This window comes from Camelina sativa, chromosome 7 (genome assembly GCF_030686135.1).
Source record: "Camelina sativa cultivar CO46 ecotype springtype chromosome 7, ASM3068613v1".
NCBI lineage: Eukaryota > Viridiplantae > Streptophyta > Magnoliopsida > Brassicales > Brassicaceae > Camelina > Camelina sativa.
Window position 1 is genome coordinate 27,717,690 of NC_141886.1, and position 12,027 is coordinate 27,729,716.

Below are 12,027 nucleotides of genomic sequence, written 5' to 3' on the forward strand. Positions count from 1 at the left end.
TTGATGTGTAGTTAATGCAGAACTATATCACTATGAAAATTAAAAGATTATAGAAAATAATCAAAAATTACTAAAAAAAATGAAAATCCTATTGGAAATGAATACAATTAATCCAACGTTTTTTCTTAAAAATAAATAAATAAATAACTTACATGCAAAAAGATATTTTAAAATAACAAACTAACATAATATAATGATCAAGTATAAATAAAACCAAATTACGTGAAAAAATGCATGAAAAAAAAAAAATCTAAAACGGCACATTTTCTTCCCCAAGTCCTCAGATATAACCAAATTTCGAAGTGTATAGAAGATCAGTGCACTTCGGAATATCCCCTCTAGAGTTAGCAAACAACCAATTTGAGCGCGCGTCAGTATGTTATTCACCTACTTTACTTATATTTGCACACACACCATCATAGATCAATTACTAACATTTGTTTATAAGATCAATGTCATTGTAAAAAAGAGTGTATCAAACTGAGAATAATAAGAAACAGTGCACAAATTTCAGAGAGAGAGAGAGGAATGGAATGGGGGCATGTGATAAAAGAGAGAGAGAGCTTACCTCTTATTATTATAAAAGCGACCACGCTTGTTTTCTTGCAATGATTCGGTTTACTTTTTTCTTCTGTCTCACAAAAATTGATGTTTTGACACTTTCACACATATTAACAAAAATTTTAGTTTTTATTTATAAATTAATTTATAATTACTTTTTGGTAGAGAGAAAATATAAACCAATAATAATTCAAAAAATTTAAATATTTTCAATGATTACTTTTTGAAGTTTACAAAACATCAATCTTTGTAAGACAAAAAAATATCTTAATACATCAATCTTTGTGAGACAGAGGAAATATTATTTTTTCTTCAAATATATATAGCATATATTTGTTTACCCTATCTTATTACTATTAAAAACAAATTATTACATTTTTCTATATTTTGGATTATACGAATGCGATATCTCTTGGGTATTCCTATGATCTTCTTCACTATGCTAATTTTGCAAAATGTTTTCATCTGCTAATTTAACAGATTCGTTGACCGTTAAATATGCTAATTTTGGCATAGTTATTTTACAGGCCAGTAACATGTCACTACAATTGATAATCTAACATGTTAAAATAAAAATATAGACATCGAAGATAAATAGAAAATATAATGCAATGTTGTTTACATGTAGTATGATCCTCTTATACAATATTATTATATATATAAAATGATTTACCTCAAATGTGTATGTATGATCATATATGAGCAGGATTTATCTTATCCTAAAAGTTTCGTTTCATTTTGATTAGTATGGTAAACACACTTCTAATCTTCTAGTATCAAACTTAGTTCATTTTAAATATTAATTCGTAATGGTAACCATTTTTCTCTTCTTCTTTTTTTGACAGCTCAAAAAAATTACAGCTGCATGTAAAAAGTGCAGATGCAGTATCCCTATTAAAATCATCAAACGGGTAAAAGAAAATCTAGATCAATAAATACAAGTACTTCTTTTATAAGCAACATCGAGATTTACAAAATGTTTTGTTCGAATCATGGGAGACTATTAATGTACTATATAGCAGATTTTTCATTCAAAGTTTTGTCTTGTTATCAAATACTACTAATTCTTTTTTCTTTTTCTTTTTTTTGTTCTTCCTAAAAGTTCATTTCGTATCATTGAGATACCAGAAGAGTTATGATCATGCTAGAGAGCATTTTATACATACATTTTAATATCGTATATATATGCTCAACTTAATTATAGCCCCCCCCCCCCCCCCCCCCCCCCCCCCCCCCAAGTGAAGAAAAAAATGTTTTGTTCAAAAATTAATATATAGTGTAAACGAATAATTTGCTCGAGAAACGAAAGCCCCACTCGTGCGAGCAAAACGTGACTCGCCGCTAAATAAACCATGTGATTACGCTAATTTAATAGTGTATTAAAAATTAACTTGTTGTTGTTAAAAACAACAAAAACAGTACTTAGACATTGAAAAAAACAACAAATCAGTACTTAAATATAGACTTATTTAGTAGTACAAATATATATATATATATATATATATATATATTTGCCGGCGAAAAACAAAGTTTATACTAGTAATAAAAATGGACTCACTCTAATGGAAATTAAAATCACACTTAATTTCGTCCTTAACCAACACAATATATACACTTTTCATGTATAAAAAAATAACTATGTAGGAGATAAGTAGTATGTATATGAATTGATTCGATGTAGAAACTTTTATTTGTTGTTAGGTTTGATAATAAATTGTTACAATACTGGTTACAATAAATATTTTACTTTAATGGATACAGTAGAAGTATGTATGTATGAATTGATTCGATGTTGTTGTCGCTCCCGAAACATAAACTCTCACAAGTAGCTATCAAGAAAACAAAGAGAGTTAAGCTTCTCATCATCCTGCCTTGATAAACTACTTCCGTGTCTCCCTCTCTGTCTACACACTCTTCTCTCTTTCTATTCTATTCTCTCTATATATATAATCTTATATCTTCTCCTTTCACTCCTACTTGATTGATTCATCACAATTAAAGAGAGAGAGAGAGAGAAATGGAGAACGGTGAGAAAGCAGCTGAGACTGTTGTTGTTGGGAACTATGTTGAGATGGAGAGGGAAGGTAAAGCTTCAGACCTCAAATCTAAGTTATCTGACATGTTTTGGCATGGTGGTTCTGCCTACGATGCTTGGTTCAGCTGCGCTTCCAACCAGGTAAGGTTTATATATATATATATATTCTCTCACATGAAAATGAACAAGTTTTTTTTTACTATATGGTCTCTCTGATGGATGTGTTGTGTTGTGTACTTGTGTTATATAGGTGGCGCAAGTGCTGTTGACACTACCATACTCGTTCTCACAGCTGGGGATGCTCTCGGGGATCCTGTTTCAGCTCTTCTATGGAATCTTAGGTAGCTGGACTGCTTACCTCATCAGCATTCTCTATGTTGAATACAGAACCAGAAAGGAGAGAGAGAAAGTTAACTTCAGAAACCATGTCATTCAGGTTTCTTTCAAATATTACTCTTTTCATCTATCCCTTTGTTGTTTTGAGTATATGTTGTTGACATATGTTGGGTTTTGAAACAATGTCAAGTGGTTTGAGGTTCTTGATGGATTGCTTGGGAAGCACTGGAGGAATGTTGGGTTAGCATTTAACTGCACCTTCCTTCTCTTCGGATCTGTCATTCAACTCATAGCCTGTGCAAGGTATGCTTTCTTGATGAAGAGATTAGGATCAGTAAAATATGAAACTGAGGCTGATGATGGTGTGGTTTAATGGTTAATGATGAATGTTGCAGCAACATATACTACATAAATGACAATCTTGACAAGAGGACATGGACATACATATTTGGAGCATGTTGTGCAACCACAGTCTTCATCCCTTCCTTCCACAACTACAGGATCTGGTCTTTTCTTGGACTCGTGATGACCACTTACACTGCTTGGTATCTCACCATTGCTTCCATCCTCCATGGACAGGTAAAAGATTACTAATCCTCTCCTTTCTAATTAAAATTCATGGTTAAGATTAAAATAGTTGGTGATGTTGTGGCTTAAGGGAACTCAAAAACATAAACAAAGTTGTCTTCTTTCTTATGTCTTTTTGGCACTTCTGTTTCAAGCTAACATGTGGTTGGGACCACTTTACCCAAAACCTATAACGTTGGTGTCAGACATAGTTTATTAATGCATAAACGATACTTGTAGACTTGTAGATAATAAATAAAATGTAAATGAATAGGTAGAAGGAGTGAAGCATTCAGGACCGAGCAAGCTGGTCTTATACTTCACAGGGGCCACAAACATTCTTTACACATTCGGTGGACATGCTGTTACTGTGTATGTTAATGTTCCTTCTCTCTCTTTTTTTTTTACCATTTTTAACCCCATCACGATTCACAACATATCCCAAGGGGTATAACTGGAATTATACAGATGAATGAAAATGACCACTCACTTTCATTGTGTGTTTTGTTGGGCAGAGAGATAATGCATGCGATGTGGAAGCCTCAGAAGTTCAAATCGATATACCTCTTTGCAACACTGTACGTGCTGACGCTGACGCTGCCTTCTGCTTCTGCGGTCTATTGGGCGTTTGGTGATTTGCTTCTAAACCATTCCAACGCATTTGCTCTCCTCCCAAAGAATCTTTATACCGTGACTTTGCAGTTGTGCTTATGCTCATCCATCAGTTCATTACCTTTGGTTTTGCTTGCACGCCACTCTACTTCGTGTGGGAGAAGCTTATAGGGATGCATGAGTGCCGGAGCATGTGTAAACGAGCCGCCGCTAGGCTTCCGGTCGTTATACCCATATGGTTTCTTGCCATCATATTCCCTTTCTTTGGTCCCATTAACTCGACCGTCGGATCTCTTCTCGTCAGCTTCACTGTCTACATCATCCCTGCACTAGCTCACATCTTCACCTTCCGCTCATCCGCCGCACGTGAGAACGCGGTGGAGCAGCCGCCGAGGTTTCTAGGACGTTGGACAGGGGCCTTCACCATCAACGCCTTCATAGTTGTGTGGGTTTTCATAGTTGGATTCGGGTTTGGTGGTTGGGCCAGTATGATCAATTTCGTTCACCAGATTGACACGTTTGGCCTCTTCACAAAATGTTACCAGTGCCCTCCACCGGTTATGGCCTCGTCGCCTCCTCCGATCAGCCATCCTCACTTCAACCACAACCACACTCGTGGCCTTTAAATTTGAAGCACCAATCTAGAGACAAGACGGCCCCCAAGATCAGTCTCCCCAGCTGCCAGGGAAGTTGGCGTTTTTCCACGGATCAGAAAGATTACAGAGATTTTATTTTATGGGTTCGTTTACATCAAACCACCAAGGCGCCGTAGTGTGTTTTTTGCGTTCAATTTGCTTCTATAGTATTGTGTAATTTTATTGTCTCTTCTAATCTTTGGAAATCAAAAGAAGAAAACAAACAAACTGTAGGAATAACCTCAAATCAAATCTTTCATGGAGAGCAATCTTTGTAGTACGTCTTAACATCCAAAAACCACGATATATATATATATATATTATAAGTTAAGAGACAATAAAATTATGAAGGTATGAAGGCTTGAAATAGAGCAGATAGAGAGTTTTTGATAAACATTGCAATAAAAATCACAGAGCATCATAATTAACCAAAAGTCCTAAATTAATAAAAATCCGAAAACATGAAGAGTTTGATGACAAAAGATAAGATAATAATATATTTTGATAGAAGGCAGCTGAGAAGAAAGAGGATCGTCGTTTTTTCATGTGTGAGATGACTGATTTACCCTTATCCACCCGGCTTGTCTTGTTTTGCTTCAACGACCACCACCACCACCGCTAGTGCAATCCCTTGCAAAATGTCCCGACTCGCCACAGCTGTAGCAGCCTCCGACACCTCTACTACCACCGCCACCTCCTCCGTAACCGCCACCACCACCACCACCTTGAGAACAGTCTCTCGCCATGTGACCTGGCTCACCACACTTAAAGCAAGTACCATCGGCACCACCACGTCCACCGCCTCCTCCTCCTCTACCACCATAACCACCGCCTCCGTAGCCACCACCACGTCCACCACCTCTACCACCGCGTCCACCGCCGTATGAACCGCCGCTGTTTCCCTGAACGGGAGCACCGTTGGGTCCAGAGACTTCAACAGCCTTGGGACGCCCCGTGTTGTCAACCTCAACATCGAACTCAACAGATTCATCGGCGGCAAGGCTACGAAAGCCTTCAGATCTGATGGAAGACTGATGAACGAAGAGATCGTCACCACCGTCGTCTGGTGTGATGAACCCAAACCCTTTCTGTGTGTCAAACCACTTCACCGATCCCTTACGTCTCTCTCCACCACCGCTCATGTTTTCGTCGCCTCCGCTCATTCTTCTGATCTCCGACGAACCAAAATACCGATCAGATCTCTCTCTCTCTTCTCTCCTTTGGAGTGAGGGAGACGCTGTTTATATATACATCTGCGAGATATATGTGTGCTATGGGTATCACTGCCACGTCATATATTTCTTATTTATTCCCCTTAAATTCTTTCTTTTTTTTTCTAAATTTAATATTCCCAATTTTCTCTTATTACGTATTTTCCATATTAATTTCGCAATTTCTATTTTCCTGCATTATTTCTTGACTTCTTCCAATATATTTGAGCAATTTTACTTAAAAAAATATTCAATGAAAATACGAATTTGTTTGACCAGTAAAATTGACAAATTTATTTTTCTTTTAAAGTAGAGAATAAAAAAAAACGGGCCATGCTAAGGTTCGAGATTTGTATTATTTTTTCCTTTTCGGGAAACTAAAGGAAGCGATGGGCCAGCTTTGATCTGGACGGTTGGGGATGCTTTGCAAAGGATGCTTCTCAGCCGTTAGATTTCAAACTCTAATCTAAAAGAGTTGAATTTTTTTTGTAATTTTAAAAATATTAGTAAAAACAAGAAAGATCGTTCAAAGCTTATCATCATCTTCTTCTCCCGAAAAGATCTAACAGAGTGCTGAAGGGGTACAATGGGAAAAAGACATAATATTATTATTTTTTATTTCTGGTTCAGTCAACATTATAGTTGACGGACGTAAGCAGATATTTTGACTAGTCCCACATTTTTGGGAACGCACACGCACACTGCGTGCCGTTTGTTACAGTATTTCGTACAGAGTTAACCCCAAATTTGTCTTTTTTGTCTTTTTTTTTTTTTTTTTTTTTTTGTCATCTGATATTAACACTATAATAAAGGTAAAGGATATATGAATTACAAACTTCAACCAACGTCTAAAAGTCCAAACGAGAAAGGCTAAACCGACGGATGAAAAAAAAGTTCTCGGAACTAAACTGAGAACTAAAAACCATTAAACATACAAAGCAGAAAATATAAGCCTCAAATCAAAGGAAATTGCAACCAAGGTTTGAACACAATAGCAACAAGACTTCAATAGTTCAAATTCAACAAATCAACTTTTCGTCTCAAAATCCTAAAAATGAGATTTATCAATGATGTCCTCAGTCATTTCAAAAATAACAACCATTTCCTCCTATCAATATAAGAGCTTCCTCCTATCAAGATAAGAGCGGACTCTCCAAACCAAGAGCCGACTCCCCAAATTTGTTTTTCTTTCGGTAATTTTCTTGTGTATTATTTATTATTCACCTTCAGTCACAAAAAGAGTTGGTCAAAAGAGTTAACGTCCTGAATGACATGACGATGGGACTTGTCGATGCGGCACTTTCACTTCCTCCTACACTTTGCCCAAACTTATTATCCATTTTTGAAAATAATGAATAGAGTTTGATTCATCATACAACGAGTGGAGTTAATGAGTATCAATTAGTATGATTATATCTACCTACTGTATATTAAAAAAAAGAAAGTAATCGAGCTTTCAAAATTTAGGATAAGTTAGTTACGGAATTTGTTTTGGTTTGGATATGAAACTTCATTCAATCGGCAGAGTTTGTTAAATGCTTACATTTGAGCTATGGGAATGGGATCTTCGAGGTTCTGTTTATTTCATCTAACTAATTAACTTTTTTTTTTTAATAGCATACATAATGCACACAAACTATGCATTAAATCTGGTTAGCTCTACGACTTTATCGTAATGTCCCATACTTGATCTTTGGGAATTAGACTGTATGGTCTTAGTCTCTCTGTAGAGAAGATATTTATGATTCATACATTAAAAACAACACAAAAAATATTTTTGGGAACAAAATTTTGAGAAATATCCTACCAATCTTTCACTATATTATCCAAAACATTTTTAGATGATCCAATCCACAAAAGTAAAGAAAAACCTCTTAAAAATAACTAGGTAAATGATTTGTAACCTTGTTGACTTGTTGTCAGACCTAATTTAGTATAAAAAAATGATTCAACGATAACCGTAAAATTTATGTGTAGATATATTTGATTTTACGGTCATTATTGCTGAATAAATATATATCTAGTCATTGTTGAATCATTTTTTAATAGTAAATTTGAAGAAAAAAAATTAAAATTCAATAGTACTAAAACAATCCAGTTACTTGTATTAAATGCAAAAAAGCAAATCCAGTTACTTGTATCTATACTATTAATTGGGAAACACACTTAGACATAAAAAAAGAATAATAAAACCATTTCTGACATGAAATACCCCTACGAAATAAAAAGGGAAAGAGGACAAAGAGGTAATCTTATATATACAAAACACGCGGATCCTTAATCGTTCCATATAACCTTATTCGGATCGTGTTTATGATACAAGCGTATCCAAACAGATTGTTCCACATTTACGTGTGAGCAAATTCAGTAAATAATTATGGAGATCAAATATACAAATTTGTAATACTGTATCACGAAGAATTAGGAACCAACCATATCAACACTCTTTGACATTAAAATCCCAAATAAACTGAATATTCGAAAAATACGGTTTATTGGAGTCTATCATCTCCATAATCTCCGATTCACCATTCAAAACTATTTATAAATAGATCAATCAAATTCCTAAACATCCTCAATATATTAACTTATCAAACCGAAATTATTTTCATAGCAAACAAAATATTAGGAAAATAGCAACTGAAAATATTTAATTGATTACATAGAATAATCGACTATTTTTCTTAACACATAAGAGGATTATGTATGATTTTTCTACCATCGCACCAAACCACCTCCATTACTACTATAAAAACCAAACAAGACTTCATAAAAAACAAACACTTCAAACCTAATATAACAACTCAGAAAGTCACCTTGATAGTATAGATGGCCGCCAATGATGGTATCACTCATGTGTCCGATATTAAGCCCTTGAAAACAGCATCGAAGATGAGAGTCAATGGTAGATGCTATCATGATCATAGTTGGAAGGATTTTTCAATCAATTCTCTATCTTGAAAAAGGATACCATCTACAATGGACATGATAATTGTAAGGTTGACAAGGTTTGGTTAAGCATTTCTTACTGGCCATTGTATATCATTTGCTTTATAATATATTAAGTCTAACTGAAGGTGCACTAATCATGTTTGTTTTCTAATTTTTTTTCTAAAACAGGTTGATGGTGCTCTTCACAGATTTAATAGCATTCCAAAACAATGAATGCTGAAAGTGTCCCAAAACATGTAGGAGTTATCATTTTCAAAAATTACTCAAGTGTCTAAGCGTTTTGATTAAATAGCTTTTGTCACGGATTTTTAGTATTAAGTCAAATCAATGTTGATTAGTTTGTAAATGAGAAGTTAAGAGGCTTAATAATACTAACCTCTTATTTGTATATAAATGGCATGTGCTTGCATATGCATCTCTTGCCTTGCTTCATATTGCTTATATTTTGGTCTTACTTAATTAACCTGACAATAAAGAAACTGATTTGTTGTCAAAAAAAAAAAAAAACTGATTTTGTTATCATTGTCCAATAAAAGAGTAAACAAGAGAGAAAAAAAAAAAGAGATTATTAACATTTACAATTAAGTCATTGATTATTAACATTTACAATTAAGGTTTTGAAAATAAATCAAGATTGACATTAATTGTTTGTAAACATGTTGTTCATCATTCTGTAACAATGTGGTGGACAAAAACCTTGGTTGTTGTATCTGGTCTCCCGAAATTGCAGATATGCAGTGTGGACATTGTTTTCCAGTTAGTAGTGGACACGAATCTTCATACTAAACTTTGGTTATGGTCCACTCAAGAGACAAAAGAACATAATGGTGATGGACAAAAAACCTTGGCTACTAGATGTGGTCTACCGTATCTGCAGACCGGTAGTGTGGACAAGTTTTTTTGTTAGCAATGGAAACAAAACACATGAAGATATGGTCCACTGAAGAGATAGAAGGACATTATAGTGGTAGACAAAAACCTGGTCGGTTGGATCTGGTCCACCGGATATGGAAACCTGCAGTGTGGACAAGTTTGATAGTGGTAGACAAAAACTTGGTCGGTATGATCTCGCCCACCGAACACCAGATTTGCAGACCTCAAGTGTGGACAAATTTTATTGTTAGCAATGGACACAAAACGCATTACCAAACATATATAGTCCACTAAAGAGAATGAAGGACATAATAGGGATGGACAAAAACCTGGCCGGCTGGATCTGGTCCACTGGAGTTGCAGACCTGCGGTTTTGTCTGCATGCGGTCGGGTATAAGAACTCTGGAACTAGACCTAGCGGTTTCATCTGCCATGATAGAGGCAAACGGATCATATGGAGATCTCGGTCCAAGAATTGTGTTTTGATGAAGAATTTCTCCATTATATGCAGGCTACAGACTGAAACAAATGGAGTTTTGCAGAAAGAGATTCAGTTTGTATTACCAAAAAAGAAATAGAGATTCAGTCTGTGACTAAGAAACACTGAAATAGAAGAAGATGAAAAATTGAGAGAGAATGAAGATGGAGAAACAGAAAAGCCGAGCGCTAGAATGAGGAGAAAGAGAGATTTGTTTTTTTGGAAAAAAAGTTTGTGTTAAATTATTAGTTTTGTGTTAAAAAAAAAGAAGGGTATAATGGTATTTCAGTTATGGGGTTGTGGCAAGCGGGAAAAGAAATTAGGAAAAATGGCATTAACCAAAATATTTGGTACTGTACATGACAGTTTTGATAAAATTCTCTAACTAAAAAGATTGAATTCTAAATCACTTACTTTGGACCCTGGAATCTGAGAATCTAATGTATATTAGATTTTAAGTATAGCTTAAGTATGAAGTAAATCTTGGATTCAATAATCGCAGGAAAGAATAGATGATGGTGATAATGATACTATGCGAAAGCAATAAAATCAAGATTTCAAAGTCATGAATTAGTTGATTCAGTTTTTCATAGTTATTTGAGAACAATTTAAAGAAAACTGAACAATCAAAAATCCAGTTGGATCCAAAATTTTAATAATTTATTCCCTTAAACGATTTACATCTTATACAACGAGAGAATATTAAAATTTTAAGAACCTGTTCAACGATGGTGAGCCTTGCTATGGGCGTGGATCGTGATTAGTGAGCTATATTGATCTGACTTTTGATCTATTGATTCCATGCAAGAACCTGAAAATCTATCTGTCAAACAAGAATGAATATAGATCTCAAAGAAATCCCAAAACCCAATCAAATAAAAGTAAAAATACAAATAGAAACTAAAATCAATTGTTACAACTAATTCTCATCTTTTTCAGGTGGTGTTTTCTCTGGAGATTGACTGATAGAGTAAGGTTGAAGAATCACATCTTCACCAATTCTTTTCTGAAAGTTACCCGTTTCTAATTTTTGGTAACGACGACGAAAATAATAATAAAAAGTTCTCAAAACATTTTTTTTCTCAAGACCGATTACTAATTACTACTACTTTATTTAACATATATTCAACCAAACGGGCCATTTAAAGCCCGATAGAAATACAAATTACTGAATTTTGTTTAAGTTCTTCTTAAAACAAAACTTTAAACTACGCACAAAAATAATTGATAACATGAACATCCCTAATTAAGGTTGGACAACAAAAATTTGAAAAAGAATTAGTTGTACATTTTAATTGCGGAACAAAAAAACAGGTTCTAATTGTTTGTAATAGTTTTATATCCGGTTTAATAGTTCACGAATTTAATAAAACTAACTAACTATTAATCAAATACATTTTAATTGCGTATGATTGTTGATTTGTTCTGAATTTTAGTATTGAAATATTAATAAACTAAACTGAAACCAAACCAAAAAGCAAACTAAATACCCAACTAATATATGTTTGGGTTATAAATGTTGTACCTAATCTCTTACCTTCTTTTTCCAATGTTTTAAAAATCAGGCCGGAAGGTGAACCGTCTTTCAGGTCATTGAGTCAACGGGTCGGACCAGTTGAATAGCGCGGATCAATTAGCTTATCGTTTTGTTTACATTTTATGAATATAATATACAATTTCTATAAATAAATGAACAAAACATACATAATTATATAATAATAAATTTAGATTAAATTTTTAAGTAATCAGATAAAATAACTAAGTTAT

The 12,027-nt window shown here is 34.3% G+C and overlaps 1 protein-coding gene and 2 pseudogenes across 3 annotated transcripts; 2 read left to right on the forward strand and 1 right to left on the reverse strand.

Annotated features, from left to right (window-relative positions):
* Positions 1-2,358: 2,358 nt before the first annotated feature.
* Positions 2,359-4,974, forward strand: LOC104704951 (auxin transporter-like protein 2 pseudogene; annotated as a pseudogene). The gene is made up of 6 exons (XR_015561210.1): positions 2,359-2,737; positions 2,847-3,032; positions 3,123-3,235; positions 3,328-3,511; positions 3,774-3,871; positions 4,015-4,974. The product of XR_015561210.1 is annotated as an auxin transporter-like protein 2 pseudogene (transcript).
* Positions 2,579-4,134, forward strand: LOC147941778 (auxin transporter-like protein 2). The gene is made up of 6 exons (XM_087458643.1): positions 2,579-2,737; positions 2,847-3,032; positions 3,123-3,235; positions 3,328-3,511; positions 3,774-3,881; positions 4,015-4,134. The coding sequence occupies exons 1-6, from the start codon at positions 2,579-2,581 to the stop codon at positions 4,132-4,134; spliced, it is 870 nt and encodes a 289-aa protein (XP_087314769.1).
* A 139-nt stretch (positions 4,975-5,113) lies between the features above and the next one.
* LOC104702649 (cold shock protein 2 pseudogene) lies at positions 5,114-6,019 on the reverse strand (annotated as a pseudogene). The gene has a single exon (XR_015561211.1). The product of XR_015561211.1 is annotated as a cold shock protein 2 pseudogene (transcript).
* Between the last annotated feature and the right edge of the window lie 6,008 nt (positions 6,020-12,027).